The sequence below is a fragment of the Electrophorus electricus genome, chromosome 1 (genome assembly GCF_041902795.1).
Source record: "Electrophorus electricus isolate QZ-2024a chromosome 1, ASM4190279v1, whole genome shotgun sequence".
NCBI lineage: Eukaryota > Metazoa > Chordata > Actinopteri > Gymnotiformes > Gymnotidae > Electrophorus > Electrophorus electricus.
This window is the reverse complement of record NC_137497.1, coordinates 39,927,487-39,951,440: the sequence shown is the minus strand read 5'-3', so window position 1 is coordinate 39,951,440 and position 23,954 is coordinate 39,927,487. Positions and strand designations below refer to the sequence as shown.

The 23,954-nt window shown below is 43.2% G+C and overlaps 1 protein-coding gene across 2 annotated transcripts; it reads right to left on the bottom strand.

The window, feature by feature from the left end:
- Nucleotides 1-15: 15 nt before the first annotated feature.
- On the bottom strand, nt 16-23,896 carry spire1b (spire-type actin nucleation factor 1b). 2 transcript variants are annotated; one of them, XM_081719523.1, is made up of 17 exons: nt 23,538-23,896; nt 21,147-21,178; nt 13,521-13,751; nt 11,764-11,889; nt 10,198-10,272; nt 9,225-9,389; nt 8,648-8,734; nt 8,173-8,302; nt 7,164-7,205; nt 5,397-5,545; nt 4,914-5,007; nt 4,472-4,614; nt 4,254-4,391; nt 3,925-3,995; nt 3,811-3,838; nt 3,078-3,214; nt 16-2,778 (listed from the first exon to the last, which is right to left on the bottom strand). In XM_081719523.1, exons 1-17 carry the CDS (start codon nt 23,887-23,889, stop codon nt 2,514-2,516), a joined length of 2,265 nt encoding a protein of 754 aa, XP_081575649.1. In that variant the 5' UTR covers nt 23,890-23,896; the 3' UTR covers nt 16-2,513. The 2 variants fall into 2 exon arrangements, with proteins under 2 accessions (XP_081575649.1, XP_081575653.1); XM_081719527.1 differs by lacking the exon at nt 7,164-7,205.
- Between the last annotated feature and the right edge of the window lie 58 nt (nt 23,897-23,954).

Below are 23,954 nucleotides of genomic sequence, written 5' to 3'. Positions count from 1 at the left end.
AACAGCCAAAGCAACAACATTTTACATCATTTTATTACAATCAACAGTATTTATCCAGATTTTGAAGAGAAAAAAGCAAACCAAAACAATCATAGCTACAGAGCAAAGATACAAGATCAGCAGACATACATGCATTTTGCAACTGTTTTATTAATAAGAGCATCAGACTTCATGGGTCGATTTCCCCCTGGGCACAGTTGCAGGGGTCATTATGAACCTCTGCTTTAAACAGACTGAATTCAGTAAACCATCTGTAAGGTCTCCAACAACTGCCTGCTTTTTTACATTATTAGCACTGTACACAATCCCTAACCAAGCGCTTCTGAAACAATGAATGCTGACTGGCTCCGGGCATGGTAAACTAGCCCTGCTGTATGCTTTAGTGCATGCATTTTGCTTCAGGAGCCTTTGCTGTGGTTCGTGTCACCTGGATCCCAGCAGCGGTATCTTCTGTTTGGGGTTTTAATAACATTCATCCGGATGTTTGTAATAATAGCAGATTCTATGCACAAAAAGGTGGAGTTTTAGGGCCATTGTGCATTATGTTCAAGCACAAACAACTGATATGGCTTTACAACACAGAGGAAGGCAGTAGTATTAAGGCAAACAAATCAATTGAAAGAATGATATGCTGTGTAGAATGACAAAATGAGAACAGAGAAAACAATTTAAAGGATTTGTGTTTTGAAAAAACTAATACTATTTCCCAAGTGGGAAGTGGGTACTGGCTTCAGATGTCAACAAGGCATCTTTAGCTCTTTCGTCAATGGCCAAGCAACAGAATATTACTCTATTCTTACAAAATTAAATCCACTTTGGGACAGGGTCTATACACCCGCAACAGAAGCAAAGAGAAACAGTTATGTACAAGAAAATATAAAAAACAAAACGTCTGTCATGATACAATATGTGTCGGGCTGCCTTGTAAGGAACAACCATCACAATATATTCTTGAACATGGTTGGTCCTGTGCATTTCAGATAGTCCCCGATGTTTCAGAGACTGCTATAGGACTCACAGGCTATATTACAACTAATACGCTGAACATTATGTGGAATGAGCCTTCAGTGGTAATGATAAACTTTCCTCATATTTCTACAGTGTAAATTGCTTTCAGCAATATTAAGCAAAAATTGCCAGCAGCCAAACCATGCTGTGCTAAACTGGCTTTTAATGTACATGCCACATGTTCATTTGGCATAGGGTTATTTATTTATTTATAAATGTTATACATTTATAAATAAAATATTTTAGGTCAGTTGAGGTAAGCACATTAATAAGTGGGATTAAACCAAAGGCAACATTCTCATGCTTCACTGCAGACCAGGTGAGCTTGTAGAACTTATTGCTATTCCTGAAAAGAACAATTTTCAGGGGGTACAACCAAACAAGCAGGCCCGTGACTTCAGAACTCACCTAGAGATGCTGTAGAGTTACTTCTTTACATAGGCCTCACATATCAGACAAACAGCACACTCAACCAATCACCGGTAACCTGAGGTAACCACACCAATGTTAAGACATCGAAGTAACACACTCACTTCCTGATCTGCCTCACTGTCTGTAGCCCTGACAGCAGGGAAGTCTACTGTGAGTTTCCACTTCTCACTGTGGGGTCAGAAAGAAATGCTTAATCTCTGTCAAACTTCAAATCCTCAAACCTCCATGCTTATATAATGGGGACACACCTGATTAATAAAAGGCTGTAAGCCGCAAGATGCTAGTATTTAAAAAAAATAGAACTATTGTAATAAAAAAGAGTTGTGGGTATAAGAAAGTGCCACTTCCAGCTCGCTAAATTTGAGAATTCACAGTACAACCCAAATATAAATGAACCACTTAGGGGTTTTGGTATTTTTTATTTGTTATCTGACAGACTATTATTTAATACTAAACTTTCTCAGGAATGCATCTAATGCATAAATACACCACGACCACCTCATAATACAAAGCTTGCAGTACCACTGCACATAACAGCTCTCGAAGCTATGAAACCACAAATCATCTCCCGCATTAAACAAACAAAAAAAAAGACTGTAAGAATTGCCTTAGTTGATGTGAATAATTGTGCATCTTTGTACATGTTTTCCTTTACCCCTTGATTGTGCTTATTGCTGCCATGCTGACAGACAAAATCCAGCTGCACCGAGACTGACATAATCTGGGAGTTACATCACACACTGTACAGAATGTAAACCTGAGCTTCCATTTTGCTCTGCTGTGTGGATGGGAGATGCATGGTGGAGTATTGGTGGTGACGAGCCACTGTTATGTACATCCGTTTCCACACCGAACAGACAACTGATCATAGCTTTGTTCACTTGGAAGAACTGGTACACAACGATAAGACTTTATGGCCACCATACTGCACAGGCCCCTCCCCACACCGTTCTAAATCTACAGCAGGACAAAGCAGAGGAAGATGTGGGCCCTGCTCCAGAGAGCTGCTTGAGTCCGGTCCGGCGGGTTTAGATCCGCTCTCTGTTTGGGATGGGACGGAAAGGCTTGGCATCTCAGACTTCATGGATGGTCCTCTCTGAGGGCTTGTACTCACTGCCCTTGGTTGAGGACATGACGAAGGACTGTGTCTTGCGTTTCAAGCGGGCGCGCTTGGTGGCCAGTGACAGGCTGTGCTTGCTGGAGGAGATGATGTCGGAGATGAACTTCTTGCAGTCCACACAGACCTCCATGGTGCTCCAGTCCTCCGTCAGATCCTTGGGGAGCTCAATCTCCTCCCTCGATGAGGATGAGGAAGACTGACGTGCTGACTTCGACAGTCTGAGAGAGATGAAGGAAGCACAAAAGAGCCAGGGGTGGGGGAGCGCCAGAGACAGACAGAGATAGCGCTGAAAGAGTTCAAGTGGAACTGTGTATTCTACTAACGGATCATTTATAAAGTGATCCACAAAGGACTGAAGTGGGTCTAAACTTCTATTCCATCTCGAAGGGCAGCACTCTAGATCTTCTTACTTTTTAGTAGGAATGAAAACCTGGACCCACACCGACCCCTTGTGATTGAAGGTGAGGTGTGCTCATGAATGGGGAGCAGGGGTGCGGAGTCTGGTGGAGGGTGCTACCTGGACATGGTGCGCTGCAGGCTGGGCCGGCGGTGGCTCGTGCCGGCCTTCTCTGGCTTGTCCCGAGACGGTGTGGAGGTGGACGGGCCCAGTGAGTAGATGGGCAGAGTGCCATAAGGTTTAGCAGGCAAACGAATCTGGACAAGCACCAGAAAGTTCACAGCATAAGTGTGAGTGCTCACCACAGTCCTACACTCCTTTGTTTATCAAACCTGACGTTGGCCTTCGGTCCAATGACAATAAACACTAATTTGTCCTAGTTTGTCCATTAATTCTATCCTCCCCACAAGGAAGAAGGACAGTCTTAACACATATGAACCTACTGTAGCAGTAGCATCTCATGTCAGATGGCAGTATTATAGCCCCTTCAGTTGAATGGGTCCCAGGGTGGAATTAATCAGCTTTAAAAGTCTAATGAAAACTGATACAGTAATACCAGGAACCTGACCCCAGATCAGTACTCTCAATCAATTAGAATGTTGGTACTAGTTTTGGGGCGGGCTATGACTTCAGGTGGAAACACAATATACACCCACTAGAATACTCAGCTAGTGCACAGAAAACCTGCAGGAAACATGTAAATAGAACACGCTTTGGAGCTCTGTATCCATGGAAATATTTCTCGTATCACAGATATTAACTCTTAATGTCCCACAGCCAAATTACTGTGAGACCGCTGCTGCCACTGTATGAAAAATAGCCTGCAGTTAAAATGTAGAAGAATTTGACTGACCTTCTTACAACACTGTGAACACACAGGCCTGCAGAGAGGAAGAGAGAAACCTGTTCGGTAAAAAACCGCATGTATCTAGTATTTCGATTTTCCTAATGGATCATTCACCCTTACCTTTTGCAGAATTGGCAGGTGTAAGACCATGTGAAGAGGGAGAATCTTTTGGTTCGGCAGCAGAAGCAAAGCTGTATAAAAACATTCATAAATATCAAAGAAAATCCATGTATATGAATAATTAAATCTGGCTTAATAATTAATTAGAAGTTGCTGAAACTGGCAGTTTGATCATTTGCAGTAATGCCAAATGAGTAACAAAGCTGCATAACTGCAAAGACTAATACAATGTACATTAATGAACAGAGAACCTTGGTAAGTTGTGGTGTTGTTTTGACACTAGCAAAACTCAGAGCATTTTTGCAGGTTCTTCAGGAGGCGAGCATTACCTTTCCTTTCTTCAGGGCCTGGTAGATGTCTTTGCACTGCTGGACCTTCTCCAGCTCAGCTTTGACCAATACCTGCCGTATGTGCATCACCTCCTCCACCGTCAGGGACAGACACTCCACTGGGAAGCAGAACTCCTCCTGCAGGAGCACAGGGGTTACCATGGAAACGGGCAACACACAACCACCCGACACACAGGGAGCACTTGCCGTTTACTCACTAAAGATTTGGAGCTTTGTCTGGACGGCGGCAGGAAGTGACGAACGTTGGTGGGCGTCTCCTTCTCGATGGAGTGCCTTCTCTGAGGTGGCTGCTTCCTCTCTGGCTGGGGCGTGGAGGAGATGGGCAGGAACATGGATGGGGCTAAGGCGGGGAGGATGAGTCAGTGAGGCAGGGAGGACGTGCAGGGAAATAAATGAGTTCAGTGGATCTCAGCTCCTGCTCTATGCACTGGTTAGCTTGGTGTTTGCACATCTCTGACAGTCCTTATTCAACTTAACTAATTTATTAAGTATTAGGTAAAAGACTAAGCAGTACAGTGTGTGTGTGTGTGTGTGTGTGAGTGTGTGTGAGTGTGTGTTTGTTAGCTTCCAAAGATTAGAAAAAAAAAATTCAGCATAGTTAAACGTTATGTGTTGGGGGGCTCTAATTTGGTCACTCACTCTTCTTGCCCACCATGCTCTCTGGCGACGTGTCCTCTACCATGGGTGTGGAAATACTGGAGCTGCTGGCTGACCTTTGACCTACTGTCTCATCCTGCAGAATGAGTCAGATGTTTTGTCACCAGGGTTCCCACCTTTCCCTTATAATACGTGATGGTGCTGTCAGTGAGGTGGGTGCACTTGCCCACACTGAAGGTGGCAACCCTATTCCTCATTCACATGAATTATCCACAGTCATACTAAAATCCAACGTAGTTCATTCTGTATCCAACATTAGGAGTGGGAAAGGCATGTATTTGCAAAGATTAAAGGGATACTTCACTTAAAATCACAAACATGGCAAACAATGAATAAAACTTATAGAGTTCTAGTTAGCAATGTGCTGAGGTGATCAAGACAATTGCTCCTCACAAACACTACTGTTTGCCACATTAGCATTTTCAGGTCAAGTATTCGTTTAAAGACGCATTAAAACACACTCACATCTGTGTCGGAGCTCTCCAGTTCGGCCAGAGTGGGTGCTTGGAGTCGCTTCCTCTGGAAGCCGCCGGTACTGTTCTGTTGCAGGGCTGCGCTGTTGGCTAGCGAGATGGTACTGGACGCCTTCCTGGCTGCATCAGGTGTGGCGATGTCTGCACAGGACGGGCACAGCGTTGTCACATGCAGGAAAACACAGCACCATATGGACACAGAGTGTGTGCAGCAGAGAGGGAGTGGGTGAGTCCACAAGCACACGTAATCCAGCTGGTGTTACACACGCGCACACACAAACATACACACACACACATGCTACACAAACTAAAGGTGGGATTCATTAAAAAAAGGCGAATACTTAAGGCAGACTGGAGGGTCATTCAGTTTGGAGGTTCATTCTGACCGTGTGAAGCTGACCCAGGGTTGCCGTGTTCATTTGTGGCATTACTCGTGCAATAGTTCCACAAATACCCTCATGTCTGACTAATCTCTGAGTTGTGCAGGTGCTTCTTCTCTTTCCTAAAACACCACTCCAGCAATGGGCCGAGCCCAACGTATAGCGGTTACTGCTCAGTCACCTCTAGGCTTGCCATTAGTTGCAGGCTAATTGCGATCCAAGCCATCTGGCCGGCCAGTGTGCTGTTCAAGTCTGCATGAACGTGCATGAACACAACTGCACAGGCTACAAGCTGTAGCTGAGGTGATGGTAAGAGGGGCGTGGACAGGATCTGGCGTTATTATACCAGGCATTGCGATCCATCAGAAGAGTGCTGGTGAAAGGTGCACTGCGTGTTTTTGGAACAAGAGAGCAAGGATGATACCACGGCATATGAGAAGAACGAGTGTCTAGAGTAAATCTGAATAAGACTTAAAGTTGGTGTTAGCAAAAATGGATTCAATTGTAACAGTGTACAATGTTAAAAGACATAATAAGACAATTGCTCCGCACAAACGCCATAAGTTGCCATGTTAGCATTTTCCGGTCAAGTATTTGATTAAAGACGCTTTAAAACACACTGAGACAGCACTGTTCAACACACTGCTACTCTTGCCTGGCTGCTTGTAGGAACCCCATGCACTCATTAAGAGCTCACAGATGAAACACATCTTTGTATAACATTAGCAGTTTCCAATTAACATCAAGAGTAAACCCACTTCATTTTCTTTGAATCACATGCTTTTTTAATTGAAAACCCAATCACAACACAAAGTTTCAATAGACATAATTGAATACAACTTTAACATATAGCGTCTGATAAGAAATTCTCAGTTTATGTGCATTACGGTAATTTCCCTTAAACCTGTCACATACTAAGGGACAATAAATAAATAAATAAAAATACATAAAAACAAAACTACTCCAAACAGAGTATGCTAAGGTGAATTTTGTTTCCAGATGCACTGGGCCCCAGATGCAGGGGACCGCTTCACTACACATGTTTGTTTTTTCTCTCTCACACATTCCAATACTCACAAACTCACTGACAATTAGCAGATGAACTGAACCAGGTTTGACTGAGCATATACAACCCAGGGTGATACAGGGGATGCCTCTGAACTCACTCATACTGCTTTTGGAGAACTTGCACGGTGCTACACCGTACCGTACTCCCTGAAATGGCTCGGTATGAGTGAAATCAGGTCCCCCGGCTGAGCCGCTAGTTACACAGAAGCATGGAATGGTAGGGCAGATGTGCGGTAGGGCCGGTCCAAACAGCATGGAACAACCCAAAGGGGACAGGCTACAGCGGGGAACACATATCAGCACAGCTTTACCTGAAGAGTCAAAGCTCTGGGACATGCTAAGCGGCCGATGTACTGCAAAAACAAAACAACCGGTGCATTAAAACAGGCAGATTTTCCAGATGTAGCTGGGAGATGAGATCAGATAGTAGAAGACTGACTCCCCATTCCCATATCTCATACCCCATTACAATGTTGTTTTTTTATTTTTCAATTTGATATAAATAGCAAAGAATTTACAGCTGCTTAAAAAACATTCATATATCAGATACTCTGCATGTATATGACAGAAAAATGCTGTAAAGGGAGGATGGTAGCGAAGAATCCAGATATATATAAAGCAGTGGATCTACCAAGCCTGTTCCACCATGAATCATGCACCAGTATCTCACTGTGAGTCATGGACCAGTACCTCACTGTGAGTCATGGGCCAGTACCTCACTGTGAGCCACGACCAGTATCTCTCTGTGAAGGATGGACCCGTATCTCAACATGAGTCATGGATCATTACCTCACTGTGACCCATGGATGAGTACCTCACCATGAGTCATGGACCATTACCTTACCGTGAGCCACGACCAGTACCTCACCATGAGTCATGGACCATTACCTCGCCGTGACCCATGGATCAGTACCTCACCATGACCCATGGACCGGTACCTCACTGTGAGCCATGGCCCAATATCTCACCATGAGTAATTGACCAGAACCTCAAGGTGACCCATGGACCAGTCCCTCCCTACGAGTCATGGACCAATACTTTCAGCAGCATTGTGAGCTCTCATAGTTTACAGTGAGAACAAAGATCAGTCAACACCAGCTTATTAAAGCTTCGACATGAACTTTCAGCTGAGTATTTGCTACTCAGTGCAGCAGTGATTGGAACAGAGCACCATGTATGATTAATACCTGCATGGCAACAATGAAGCATAGCAGTGAAGACCAAAGGTGTAGTGATCATGAAAAGAAGCTTTAAATTGGCACTTTTTGATCATCTGTTTTGCAAGTTTGTGTGCATGTGTGTGTGTGTATGTGGGCTCACCTAGCTTGCTCCTGCGGATCAGGTCAGGTGACACTGGGCGGAGCTTCCTCTCAGATTTGATCTCCTCCAAGATGCGCTCATGTAGACTGGGAGGACGTTCCGCCTGGGGCTTCAACTTACGTGCTGCTACCTGTACACACATCCACATAAACACATGCACGCACACACACACACACACACACACACACACCCAAAGCCTGCTTAAACACATGTGGATATACACACACACACAAACACGTGGTGATACATACACACACAATGCTCATAACTAAATGTAGAGGGTGAGTAAGTAGCACCACCACCTACACATTTTTAATTTATTTCTTTACACAGACAAACTACTCCTGTTTTAAAACCAGCTACCATACCTTCTGTGGAACCTACTGTGAAAACCAACACGCACACAAACACACCCACACACCCCTAGAGACCGAGTGTCATGTGTAGTGCAGTGATGGATATGTGAGGCACTCACGGGGTTGAGGGGAGGCCTTGACCTTATGAACTCCAGGATGACCTCATGAGCACTCTTTTTTAACCGGGGCGGAATGTCTCCGTTCACCTGTGAAGCACAGAAACATGGGTATGGACAGGTACCTTTTGCATTCTCATCCACACGTGCATAAAACCTAAAATCACAGTCCTTAACGCTGAAGTCACAATAGGGACGGGCTGTTGGGAATGGCCCTGAGGATCACATAGCTGTCCCAGACACTGTATTTTAAAGATCACCCAATATGGTTAGTCTCACATAGCCACATACAGCAGTCTCACATTTCCAGTCTTCTTGCACCTGGGAACCGTTACCTCTCAGTACACCGTGTGGTACTGGCACCTTCTGTTATTTCAGAATAAAAGGCAGCTCCCTGTTCACTGGCATTACCGGTTCCACTTCATTTTGTGTCCCAGGGAGTGGTGGGATTAAATGTCACAGGAGGGTGTTGTACTCCTGGCCACCATTTCCACACACTGCACATGGGATGACCGCTCACAGTGTGGGACAGCTGTATAGCATCACAGTTCACGTGTGTGTGTGTGTGTGTGTTGCTCACCATGACCTTGCGCAGTTTGTAGCGTTTGGAGCGGATGTCGTCCATGAGCATTTCGTAGGGCGTGAGTTGGAATTCGATGGCCAGCGGGTTGTACAGGCGCTCCTGTACCTTCTTCAGCTTCACTCCATGCCGCAGGTCCCTCATCACCTGCACCCAGCAGCGCGCCTGGACCACAGCACAGACTATGGTCAAACACTCACAAACAGCACAAACTACGGTCAAACACTCACAAGCAGCACAGACTATGGTCACACTCACAAACAGCACAGACTATGTTCAAACACTTAAAACCATACAGACTACGGACAAACACTCACAAACAGCACAGGCTACTGTCAAACACTCACAAACAGCATAGACTACAGTCACACTTAAATATCACAGAAAACAGTCACATACTCACAAACAGCACAGACTAAGTTCAAACACTCACAGACAGCACAGACTACAGTCAAACACTCACAAACAGCACAGACTACAGTCAAACACTCTCAAACAGGACAGAATACAGTCACACACCCACAAACAGCACAGACTACAGTCACACACAAACAGCACAGACTACAGCCACACACAAAAACATCACAGAAAACAGTCACACACTCACAAACAGCACAAACTAGTCACACTCACAAACATCACAGACTATAGTCACACTCACAAACAGCACAAACCATAGCCACATACTCACAAACAGTACAGACCACAGTCACACACTGATAAAGTGGAGACACAACAGTCACTACATTCTAAAAAACACATAAAACTACAGTTTCAAATCATGTTTTGGATGTATAACACATCAGCAGGTTCAGCACTGAATGTCTTCCATGTTTCAAGTTTAAGTGGTGTTCTTTTAATAATAAGAAGAGTAAGTGGAGGTAGTTGGAAAGCAAAGAAGGTTTTCTTATATATGGCACATCGCCGAACATCATGAAGCGACACATTTTTATATCAGGGGCAAATCACTCACCCAGTCGGCATTCTGCAACTCATTCAGGTCTCTGGCTGGATCGTCAGTCGTGTCACCCTCCATCTTCCGCAGGTTCTAGCCAATCACAGTTGAGAGAGGGCATTGTACACTTCCATCACCCCACCCCACATGCTCTCTAACGTAGGAAGCACTAGCAGGATTCAGAGTTAGAGGTCTCATCTTCATCTGCACACGCACACACACGACTTTTTTACTAAAGGTCTAAAGGAAGCACGAAAGGAGATTTTCATGTTTATTCGTGGTTTTACCATTTTCTGACATTCCTGGTGTATTTGTGATTTATCCCTGAGAATACAAATGGTAGAAAGGTTTTTTGGGTTTTTTTCCTGAACACTGTTTCCCCGAGGTGCTTCTAACCTGCTGTTGTTGTTGTTTGCCTCTGGTGGCTGGACAGACAGACCAAGGGGCTCTTAGTGGGACTCTTTTGATTTGGTCCCTCTGGCTGCTTCTGTAATACAGGTCTAATTACAGCAGCCTAATGGGCTGTTTCTATAGTGGGCTTTTGTTAGGAGAGGAAAGGAAAGCCGTGTAGGTAGCGCCAGTAACCTCCTCTCCCACCCCCATCAGAACACAGAGATCACTTTAGAAAGAGGAATATATGCAGGAGGAGAGGCCCATCTCATGTTACACACGCAGACGCATGCTCACTTACACTCTCAGCTTCTCCACACATTACTGCCCTCTCAAGCAAGTGACCTTGACACCACTGTATTGATTTTTAATATATCTCCAGCCATTTATCTCTAGCTTGTCTAAAGGATATGAGAGCTGGTGTGTTTTCATCTCAATGCTATACATTAGAATGCCCTCAACGGTAATAATAAGACCACAATAATTATAGGACCACGATAATAATAAGACCACAATAATTATAGGACCACAATAATTCTATCCCTTCAGCATATTAGAACTACTCAAAGATGATTTACCCCCTGTTGCTTGTTCAATGGAAATACCAGCAAAAAGTGACTTTGGGGGCCATGCACCATATAACATCATGACTTTGCAGAAGAAGTAATTATATTATTACACCAGCTCTTCTTCATGCTCCATATGTCACCAGTAAAACTACAGCAAAGCAGTTTTCCATTAGTCACTGCCCTTTGCTCGATCCATGTTGAACTGCACAGCTGAGACATGTATAGGTCATGGAAATATATATAAGGTCAGAGTGCTCAACCATCCACAAAGCCTCAGCATCCCTTAAACGGAATACTGCAACCTCAGATGCTGCTGTGTGTAACAAAGGATGAAAGCTAGTGGTGGCTAGTTAACATTACCTCATTTGTATAATGTTAACAGGCACCTGTTAACAGGCAGCTCTCATTCATTGTTATTAGCAAGGCTGGCATTTTGAGTGAAGTATGTATTGCAAGAGCCTTCAGACCTGTGAACATACTGATTCAGAATCAAACACCATCTGAAATCTGAAAGATGACCAGACACGGCTGCCCCAACTGGCAATACAGGAACCTGTGAGTCTATATCCGCCAACAGGTGTGAGCTTCGCACGGAGGGTGGGTGGTGAGGGTGGTTTTTCAGCACCTCTTTGGCACTCCGGATCTTGTCCAGGAAGGTGCGCAGCTCCATGGTCTCAGCGTAAAGGGCACGGCACACAGCTTGGTAGTGGCTCGGGGCGTCTGACGGGCTAGGGAGGTGGAGCGTGCATAGCTGTGGAGAACACAGTGAGCAGACCTTGACCAATTAGAATGGTTCACACCTCAGCCATGTTTAACACTGACTCCAAGGCAAACATGTAAGTCATCCACCTCTTTTAATCTCTACAAAGTAGAGTGACTCATAAGCATGATTAAATACTGGCAGGTACCGAGACAACAGGTGATGACAACTGTGGAGAGTTTTCTAAAACAGTCACAACATGGTATGAAGATCCCTGTTTTGAACATGTTGTTTAATAGTTAAGACATAATGAATCTGCAACAAGCATGTTTTCAAACACTGGACTATAAATCACCAGTTACTCGAGCTGTTGTAGAGCCTTCACTGCGACACATTATAGATCCATAGTAGGAATAAAATAACGATAATTCAGTTCTGTTCAAAAACTGAACTCCTGTTCAGCAGTGTGACACGGTGTATTGATCTCAGTGTCTCAGAGGCAGACAGTCAAATGTGTTTATACATTTGGAGAGCCCATCATCCTCTGGTTGATATCAGACACCACAACAGAATAAAATATGAAATAAAACACAAAATAAGCAACAGAAACACAACAGAAAAAATAAACAAAAGCAGGAAAAGGGTAAATATCAGTAATATAATGACACTGTTAAAAAGACGTGTTAAAATTGTAAAAAGACTGCATGACAGCAGGCTCCTCCTAGTGAGTCAGTGCCAGTGTCTGACAGACAGACAGCAGGTTCCTCATAGTGAGTTAGTCCCAGTGTCTGAGAGACAGACAGCGGGCTCCTCATAGTGAGTCAGTCCCAGTGTCTGAGAGACAGACAGCGGGTTCCTCACAGTGTGTTGGTTCCAGCGTCTGAGAGGCACGTGTACACATGCGCACGCACACACAAATAGTACCACTATATGACACTATATATCAGCAGATACTGTATTTGCTGCTTATCACATGACACACCTTCCTTCCTGAGCTGTTTGTGAGTCAGCGCATCTCAGTGCAAAAAGTCCACTGTGGAAACCAATGTTATTTGGACAGGTCAGAGATGGCATGGTAAGATCACATGACTGGTGAGTGCACAACAGATTCTTGTCCAATCAGAGTGCAGAGGCAGGTCTCTAGAGCCCAGTCAGAGTGCTGAGGAAGGTCTCTAGAATAGAACTAGTAAGCACTTTTCCTATCCTGCCTCTTCCTGTACCACTGTACTGGGGGACACCAGCAGCATCAGACCTCTGTGTCAGGAGAAAAGGGCAGGAATTACGCCATACCACCACAGCTCCATGCAGGGCTGGCTATAAAATGTCTGCAGGGCTTCACCCTCTAGCCTCTAGCTAGTCTTCCTAATAACCTTACAAATACACAAATACACAATATAACACTAAGAGTGTACCCACAACACATCATTAACACAATTCACATGGTTTATCTACACATAGTCATCCTGATTCTAAATGAGGTGGTTGTGGATTCTTGCACACATGACAAACATCTATATTGTTTGCGGTCCTAGATTCAGAAACCCAGCAGTAAAACACAGTAGACACAAGTAATTAGTAATTATGTTGCCTAGCAGCACAGAACCAGTGCATCTTGAAATACCATCGACAGGTAAATATTTATTCACATATTAAACACAAAGTACTCTAATACTCAGCCATACCTTGAGAATGTCGCGGTAGCGTCGGATCTCATTCCTGGGGTCAAGCCCTTCCTCCTCCTCTTCCTCAGTGGCCTCATAGCCTTCATCAGGGCAGGGGTCTGTGTCCGGCTCAGCCACATTGGTCATAAAGTCGATGAGCTCCTCGAGTGGAGGGCTCAGCTCTCTCTCCTCATTCTCCTTCAGACCGTAGTCCAGGGCTTTGTAGATCATAATGCCCAGAGACTCAATTACCTTTAACACACACACACACACACACACACACACACACACACACAGTACAGGTATGTATTTGATCATGTTCTTGGTCCTGTATGAGCAGGTGGAGAGCTAAAAGGGAAACACAGCTAATAATGAACCAGAAGCAGCGGGTGGCAAATATGACCGTGCACCCCAAAATGCTGTCGGCCTTGTGACAAAAAAAAATAATTTGCAGAAAGAGAGAGATGGAGATAGTAATGGAGACACAGACAGACCATGACAGAAAGAGAAAGACAAGCTAAAAAGAAAACAAGAAAGAGAGACTGAGGAACACTGACAAGGTGACAGCTAAACAGAGAAGACAGATGGACAGATAAGGAGAGAGGCAGAGAGAAAGTGAGAGAGAGTGAACAAATGAACGAGAGTAAGAAGGAGCGTCTGGGGTGTGCAGGTGCCTGTCAACACAAAGGCCAGACATCTGAGGGGTCTGAGCTCTGCCTGCTGACCCCTAGGGTCGGCTGTGCCTCGGCCAGGTTCTTTCCTTCTGTGCTCCAGTGGGCCTGGGGCACCATGGACTACAGGATCAGGGATGAAAGAGCCTTTTTTCTCCCCGCACCCAGGCCCACACCCGGCCAAATCATCGATCTTAAGCCAACAATAGAACTCTCCTCTCTTCTGTATCTTTTGTGTGGGTGTGGGTGTCTATATACATATTTATTAGAAACAGCTTGCATGTCGTCATAAACACGTAAACCTTCTATCGCCCATGTTGCCACGCTCTAGCGCTTCATTTATGGTGCGTTATGAAATGCACCTGTAAAGCAGGTATACCTTATGCACATAAGCACCACACATATGTGGTGGTAAGGACATAAACTCCAGACGTCACATGTATCGCTGATCATTTGAAATTCATTTTGTCAACAAAATGTGTTTATGACACTAAGAAGCTACTCTATAGCAGCGGTTTTCAGTCGAGAGGTTGCTGCTGAACGGCTCTGTGTTCCAGTCTACCAGAACAAGCGTGATGTCTTTTCCCCTGTCTCAGAGCCAGAGGAGCAGTGCCTGAGGAGGAGTCGGTGTCCAAAAACAGGACAAGGGCATGTGACCGAGACCGAAGGTGAAACGGCTGCTCTGGCTGCTGTCAGAGAGCTGAGTCTTTGGGCTGGTGGTCAGGGTTTACCACCTGTTGGGTCTGCGTTGGAGAGCCAGGTACGGCCTTCAGCCTGTGTTGCAGGGCAAACGGCATGTTGCCTCCACACTGTCTTTTTCTTTTTCGAAGAGCAGCCCTGCTGTCTGCAGAATGAGGAGAGGTGCTTTCACTGGCCAGCGCGAACTCCGCTTCTGTCAAGGGCTGCCATTAAAACCCACCTCCACAGCTCAGAGACACAGACACCAAACAGCTTCACACTTGCATTGTCCAGTTTTCAGTTCAAATGCTGTCAAAACCATTCGTTTTCCTGTACTGTCATATCTAACCAAAAACAGTTCCTGCCTTTGTCATGTTCAGTACAGGGAAAAAGCATCTCAGCCCACTCCTGTCTTCTGTCTTTTTTCCTTTTTTTTTTTTTTGCTTTAAATCACATCTCCAGCGATGCCCTTTAGCTTCAACCCATTCGATGTAAATCACACCTCCTGAGTCCAGTGACCAGACTGCAGGATGGGGGAAGAGGAGCTGAGGTTTGGACTTTCACATACAATTCTTGCAACAATGGTCAAATTTCCCCCAAAGTGACACTGCAGCTAACAGCATTTAGTACTTGATTCAGATGTCTGACTGTCCTTCCGTGTTGATTTGTTTATTTGACCACATGTTTAATCAAGGTAGTCCAACTAAGATTCATATTTGATTCAGAAAGGCAGGGGTAAGTAAGTGCCAAGCTCCGAAGCCAAACATAAAAAAACACAACGATTAGCTAAAAAATGCAATACATGGGTACAAACATTAACCAGGCCAGGAGCAAGTCCAAGTGCTTGAGTGTTCCTCTCCCGAAGAGCCTGCTATCTCTCAGAATCACCAGACATCTATTCTCCTCACCATGGTAACCATGGCAAAGCCACAGACAAGGGAGGTGGAAATGCTCAATCTGGAGAAATCTGAGTGTGTCTGAGAGAGAGACATGGAGCATCACATATGCTCCATTATATAGCATAACCACACTGGCAGTTAGGTCAACCTCAGCAATAACGGTTGCTTTGTCTACACAGGTCCTCGCTGCCCTTTGACGTTATGAAGACCCCAGCAGTATGCTACGTCTTCCTGAACTGGACCCCAGCCAAGTCGAGGGGGCAGAAACTGATCAAACGTGTGGAGTACAAAGGGATCCCTGTCATGTAACAGGCTCCACCATATCTCACAGCGAAATGACTTGGTGAGAACAGGCACAGTTTGACCTTTTGACCTCTGCTAGTCACATTTTATGTGTTTAAAGATTCACTACGCTCTGTAATAATGAAAGATTAAAAATAGCTTCCAAATACATCATCCCCAGAAATCAAAAACACAACATTCTGCAATAAGGAAATACTGACAGGCTCATTTATAGGAAGGCTCCATCCAAAACAGAACACTGGATCCTCTTGCTTCATAACTGAATGGAGTATGGTAATGAGCCTCAGATTCTGCTTCTTCTCGCTTCTTAACTGAATGGAGTATGGTAATGAGCCTCAGATTCTGCTTCCTCTTGCTTCATAACTGAATGGAGTATGGTAATGAGCCTCAGATTCTGCTTCCTCTTGCTTCATAACTGAATGGAGTATGGTAATGAGTCACATCCCCAGTGTTGGAGGATTCAGACTTTTGTGTTTTCCCTGCTCCAACACAACTGATTCACTAAGGACTTGCTAATTAACATAGGAGTTGCACCAGCTACGTCTGAGAGAGGGAGATGAAAGCATGTGACGCGGACGACTCTGCTGGAGCAACTGGGAGAGTCTGTGGAGAGCCAGCACTGGGGAGGATGTCAGTGGGAGATGAATCCCTGCCTCGAAATGCACGAGACCCAGAAACAGACACCAACCACAACATGCTTGGTCATGTTAGTGCCTTAACGGCCAGCACCAAACCACGTAAAAATACTACTGCAAAACCCATAAACAAATTAGTAAATAAGTTCACTGAACGCAACATATTAAGAAAACTAGCATTTTTTAAAGCACAGTCTTCATCATGGTGTTACAGTCTTTCTTAATTCTTCCTAACCATGATGTGTGATTATTGCGATGGCACATTAAATTAAGAGCTAAGTAATTACTTAACCTTAACATTGTCAGAATAATTTTCCATTACAAGTCTGGGTCACCTACTCCACAGAGGGGATGATGCAGGCCTCCCAAGCAGCAGCAGGGAAGGTCAGAATTAGAAGCATCTACATTCAAATAAGCCTGCTCCAGGGAACCAATCACAAATGGGGACACTAGAGAGCTTTCCTCAGCTGTGGAGTGTTTGTTTTTTTGTGTTTGTGTATGTGTATGTAGAGACAGGAGGACCCAAAATAAAATCAGTGAGATGATTTTATAAGAAGAACTAACACTCTTTCCACCTTTGTCTCTAACCAGGGAGAGGAGGTGGAGATTGTGAAGACCTACAGGTACCTGGGATACAGACTGTGGCTGTCTACAGGAAGGGACAGAGCAGACCCTACTCTTTGAGGAAGCTCAGGCCCTTCAGTGTGAGCAGCAGGATGTTTCAGATGTTCTACCAGAACATTCTGGCCATCTTCTCTGCAGCAGGGTGCTGGGGGTGTAGCATTAAGGCAAGAGACGCCAGCAGACGAAACAAATTAATCAAGAAGGCTGAACAGGCCGATGGACCCAACCTGGACTCACTGAAGTCAGTAGTTAAATTCAGAAGAGGATGGTGGCAACACATCTCCTAATCATGGACAGTTCTTCTCATCCCTTACATCATCAAACAGTGGAGTACCTCAGGTTCCAGACAGATTAAGCCATGCTGTAGGGGGCAGTAGCACAGGAGGTCTCTCTTTTGCACTATCAGACCCTTTTCTTCAGCCACCTTTAACTCACAAGCTTCTCAGGACAGTTCGCTTCTCAGGACAATGTACAGTCTCAGGACACACTTCTAGAGCTCTTAATTCCTCTGTATTTGTTATTTATTTGTTTCATCTTGCTACTGGCCATTTCTGAGCAGGATTTTATCTTTGACTTTCACTTTATTGTATTCTGTCCAATGACATTTTATTAGAATTATGTGACTCTTTATCATCACACAGACTACTATGCCCCTAATTATCACTTATTATCTGACAATTTCATGTCCTTGTTGTATTTTTGGAGTGTCCTCTGTACTTAATGCACTGTGTATTCTGTTTTGATTAAATAGTTTTCACCAGAGATAAAGTAATCCATCCATCCATCCATCCATCCATCCATCCAACTGTCCATCCACATATTACTCTAATTACTGAAATCCACACAATACACATATTACTACAAATTACTGTCAAAATAAAAAACAAACAAAAAGGTACATTTTTTAGTAATGGAAAAGAATGAAATATTTAAAATCAATGATAAAAACCCACATTGTGGGATTTTTGGGTTGTGTTCTGGAGGTCATTTTTCTTATTTTAAATACCTAGCTATTATAACAAGCCTGCTAATAACAGGAAGCAGGTGCAAATGATGATAGAATTGTTTATTACAAAAAAACAAAACAGGTTGATCGGGGCAAACAAGGATGTCAGAGGCAGGCAAAATGTAAAGTCAAAAAATAGACCAAAAAAGGATAAATGACAAACAGCAAATAATACTCAAGAAAAACACAGAAACTCAGCTAAGGCACAAGAGACTTTGCAAAGAGTTTAAACACAAGCGAGCTTTATAAAGGATTCTGTGTATGATGAGGAGTGGTGCGTAATTAATAGACTGGTGAGGCAGAATGACAGAACCCAGTGGATGTAGCAGGAGGCGCGACAGCCATTTTGTCAGGACTGGGTACATTTCTCAGAACCTGAGGCCAGCTAGAGACTGGTGAAAAAGCCTTGAAAGTTAAAGAAAGTCAAGATATCCTGCACTTTCAGAAAGCAAGCGAGGGTGACGGAGATGAGTGCCTGTATTAATGTGTCCTGTAGCCTGTCGGAGCTCCAGCCTGGCAGCAGAAAATGGTGCAGCAGAACTAATCACCAAAGACACACCAAAGAAAGTGGAATACGAGCTGCAACAAACAAATCTATAATCTGAAAATATCTTCTGGAGATTATCAGAAAGAACTGTGTAATTAGCTGGGTAAAACTAATGAATATTGGTTATAATGAATGAATATATTTCTAACTGAATTACCAGATACCCCTTTAAATGACAGCCTGTAGAGGATTTAAATGATCATTAAACCTACATGTATAGAATTTGTACACTTCTGCTGATTGACTGAACACTCTAGCACTCACTGCTCTATATTGTTTGGCATTGCCCTTATCATGGTTTGATATAGAACTTATGATTATCTTGCCTTTCTTCTAAGTATCAGTGTTGATTTTTGTACTTTAGTATTCAAGTTTAACGCTATATTTGACTATAACCTAGGATACATTCTATGAGTAGATAACGAAGCACTTTTGTAAATTGCTCTGGATAAGAACATCTGCGAAATTTCGAGCATGTAAAATGTAAGGATATAAATGATGGACTAGCTGTAATGTGCTTTTAATTCAGTGTTATTACATATACAGCAGCTTACAGGGAAAATGTTAATGGTAACAAGGATAATGTTAATAGGCAGTAATTTCTTGCAGTATTCACGTCTTCTGTCAAGTGTCTGCAGTGGTGTGATATACTAATCATATATAAGCACAAGTCTGGCACCAATTCTGGAAAAAAAATTACTCTGGTGAAATTAATTACATAAGTGGTCAACTGATATGGGTTTTCAATGGCTGTTTCAGATATTTAGAGAGCTGGGTGACTGATGGCTAATATATAATGCTGATATCATGTTGTTGTTGTTGTTGTTGTTTTGTTTTGTTTTTTAAACTGATAAAATACAACAATGTAATAATAACAAATGAGACATAAATTGCTGAACATTTGTTTTCAGTTTCTCTCAGTCACGTTGGTGCATTTCTCAGATCAGAACTGAATTTCTCATAACTACATGTTCAACCCCAACATCATCTAGTCACTTGTGCACATCATATAAGCAATTTCTCATTCTTCTGAACAAAAAGCAAATGCTTTGGAAAATTCAAGCACATGGTTATGTACAATTGTCTTCTGCTCCTTACGTTATCAATGGCTTATTCATGTTGATCAAAATGGATTATACTTCTCTGTCTTCAGCTGAATAGTCTTATACATCCAAACAGCCAAGCATTAGTTCATGGCATATGTCATTACATCCAAAATTGATGAACCTGTCATAATTTTTTTGGTAAATATTTTGGTAAGTGTTTCCTGAACTGATAAAATTGCTTTCAGGTGAATCTTGACCTATGATGTGGAGCGTGTATATGAAGGGGAGGATGAGTGTATGAAGGGGTGCTGTACAACAGCCTGGTCTTTCTTTTCTGTATTGAAATAACATCAAATAACAGTACAAACAGTAAAAGCATACATGTGAATTCTGTTCAATCAATCGCAATCAATCTTCTACATATAATTATGTGTAACTATACTGTTGAAATTGAAAAAGTGCAGCTTTGGACATTTTCAATAATTATCACCAAAACCTTAGTCATCAGAAAACAGAGTACACTGTTATACTGACGACATAGCTAATATCTTTGACTATCTTGTTCATAATTCTCATGGGACTGACATTTAATGACATAAATATTTACTGTTGAGATATAAACTAAGGACTTTCAGCTTGTTACGGCCTTTGGCAGGTATGTGTGGTGTTGTTTGTATGAACTGTTTTGAGAGACACGTTACAGGTTTGCCAATGAGGACGATTCAATGATTAATGATGATTCAAGAAATGGCACCAAAGTGACTGAGAGAAACTGTAACACAACTATTATCTGCACTGTATCTGTTTGCTTAAGTACACGTGTACTACTTAAGTACATGTGTACTGTATCTGTTTACTTAAGTACATGTGTACTACTTCTGCAGTGTGCTTATTTTAGATAAAAAATAATACACTAAATCTATGCCCACAGGTCATCTAAAAACTAAACTAAATTAAAGAAAAACAGCCAAAGACAGCTTAACTCAACATGGAATTTAATCAGCCCAATTAATCCAGTTTACACTTCTACTAAATGTTTCAAAATCTTAAAGAAAAAGAAAGTCATTGAGGTAAAATGTCCCTGAAATTACAGTTTTCAAAGTATTTAATTCTCCTATCAGGGACACTGGCAAAGGTCTTATTAGCAAAACAAATACAGGACCAGCTAACTTTCCTGTCCCCTAAAAAAATGACCAGTAATGGATCTCAACAGGGAAGGGAACACGTGTTTTACTCACCCATACTGCTGAGGACGATGCCCGATCTTTACCTGCACAAAGAAAAAAACACAGACTGTCAGGACATTAGGAGACAAAGCACACGACGAATTGGATTTCAGAACAGTGCACACAGCCCCAGGTAATCACAAGACTGCTAAAGTCGATATTATTCTTAGGGACTGCGAGCTCTGAGCTGTCTGGTCTAGGGTGGGGTGATATCTATTCATATCCTGTGAACTAGCCACGCTCACAAATGTAAACATGCTGCGAAAACATTGAACGGTGGATTGTTGATGTAATAACTCTCCAATCTTTCACAGATCCTCAGTCTAGGCCTAGGGGCCTCCCTTTGCCCTCACTCCTATACACCTGAACCAGGTACCTCAGCTATTGCAGAGCTCTTCCTGATCTGAGGTGTGCAGCAAACTTGAAAATGTAAAAGAACAAAGATGTGTGCACTTTCTACACTGGCCCTTACTGTGAAGTGATGAACAAAAACTGTATATATGACATATTGTTCACCAGATGAGGGGGATGAATTAACAACGACATGTTCACAGAACTGTCCAGAACAGTACAAGGCCTCCAGAGCTATCCCTCTTCATATACAGATATCCCATTCTACAATAAGTGACCTATATTACTAACAGTGTGGTCTCTCTGCAAGAGTCACACCTGTTTGGATGGCAGGTGTGCCATCCTAAGACTGACTGACATCAATAAAAAAAGATACACACAGTAGCCAAACACATAAATCTCTGACTTCACCCAAATTAAGTCATTTGTATCACTATATGTTGTGTTATATGGTATTGAACACTGGATACGACTGGTATAGGCACCAGTTAGACCATGGGTTTCCAGTCCTGGATGGTATATAGCACAGTTTAATCTTCTACTTGCTCTAACACACCTGATTCCACTTGTGATGCACTGAATTAGATGCGTTAGGGCAGGGAAACATCATACCATACAGTGCTGTGGATCTCCAGGCCTGGAAATGGACACTCCTTGGCCTGACAAAGAAGCTAAAACAGGAACTTTCCCTGAAATCTGCTTACTCTACCCAGGTGTTCAGCATAGCTTAGACATGCATGACAAAGGGTGATGGTTACAAAAGGGCTAAAAGCCTGAACACATTCAGACTGTTGTCTAGCACTCTCTGTTAAACAGGGCATGAGGAATTAGCTCATGACTCTCACACACTGTAAACAGATACTTTTATATACCAAAGGTGGAGATGTTATTTCTCATGAGCCATAAACTCCAAACACATCTCTTCTTTTAAGCAGTGGTTCCAAAATATTTCCTCCAAAGAGTCATTAGTTCATTATCCCCAAGACCAAGGAAACAAACATTTTGGGTATGCATTGATATCAGTCACTCCCAAACACAAACCATATGTCAAGTTATAGTTGATTGCTTCACTTCAGGTATGACATTAGCTTATGCAATGTCAACAGGCACACCTCCCAGTGCAAATATGCACCAAACTCACCCACAATTATCTTTAGCCTTATTCCTTATAGCTGATTGAAAGTGTCTAAAAATTAATTATTTTTCACAGCCAAACATCTACAATTACAGAGAAAATATCTTGTTATACTGCCAACTAATGGCATTTTTGAACTGCATGTTCCATAAATATAATTTAAAGTCAGACTCAGGAGTCTCTGAATTTCAGAATAACAGGCTTGAAATGAATCTTCAATACAAGATACTCCAAATGCATAAAATATAGTAGATGGCAAAAAGGAGCTAACTTGGAATATGTCAATGACTCCTAAAAGCTAAATTATTTAAAGACTTAAATCTAAATGTTTACTATGCATTCGAAAATAAGAAGCATTAACATCATATAAATATACACGAGAATGAACGGGATATTCATAGCTATACATGTGACATATACATGTGGTTCTGTGATCGCATGCTTGCTGGTCACTGCATCTGACAACATTCCTCTTGCGCCACACCGCTGTTTATGCGCGAAATCCGTCAGCGTCCGCACGCCAAATACGTTACGCCTCACAGTCCATAAAAAAACGACAGACGAATCAACCACAAGTCGGTTGTTTCTCTTCCCGATGCACCGTATTATGTCGCACACAATTTAGTACATCACAGGGCCACAGCACTCGCTTATATAATGGACTATCACAATATAAAATGGCTAGAGATCTAATTTCGGTTGAAGATCTAGCTTGATGCTTAACTGTGCCATCTAAAAATGCCTGTCGTGGTTCATTGAGAATAATGTTGGAAACGTAGTGGGAAACAGGAAGCGTTCATCGAACATTTTACACCTTTATTGGAATTCTCACCCAGGCGACGTCGCATGTAATTTCAAGTCAAAACAAGTCATGCAATGTTAATAGGATGCTGGTGGTTCTCACACCGAGTCTTTACCTGGAGATCTTCCAGTATGCAGCTTGACATTGCCGTCTTTATGAATTTTCACATCGCCTGGTCCTGCAATGATTGCAGCATGATCCATCACAGGAACCCCAGCAGAACTGGAATCCAGTGATCGCTCGCCCTCCTCGGACAATGACCGGCTACACTGGTAACACACCGCCCAAGCCTGTTCCTCGTTTATCGGCTGATTATACAGCGTTAAAATATCCCCGAGCGAAAGCTCGTCTCCCTCGACCTCCTCACTCTCCATGGTGGGATGTGCGCTGTCCGGCTGCGCGCCGTGAGCCTGAAGAGCCGTTGCATCCATCAGCTTGTCCGACTCGGCATCTCGCCTCTCAGACATCCTCTCATTCTGTCCGCCGAGAGGGAGCGAGGTGGCGAGGATGACGGGGGCGCACAGAGAAAGAC

Excerpts from the sequence above, each read along its gene's own strand:
- spire1b (XM_081719523.1), bottom strand. The coding sequence starts at position 23,889 with ATGTCTGAGAGGCGAGATGCCGAGTCGGACAAGCTGATGGATGCAACG. Across the intron at positions 4,392-4,471 it reads GACAAAGCTCCAAATCTTTA|GAGGAGTTCTGCTTCCCAGT; the intron begins GTGAGTAAACGG and ends GTGCTCCTGCAG. Across the intron at positions 3,839-3,924 it reads ACCTGCCAATTCTGCAAAAG|GCCTGTGTGTTCACAGTGTT; the intron begins GTAAGGGTGAAT and ends TCCTCTCTGCAG.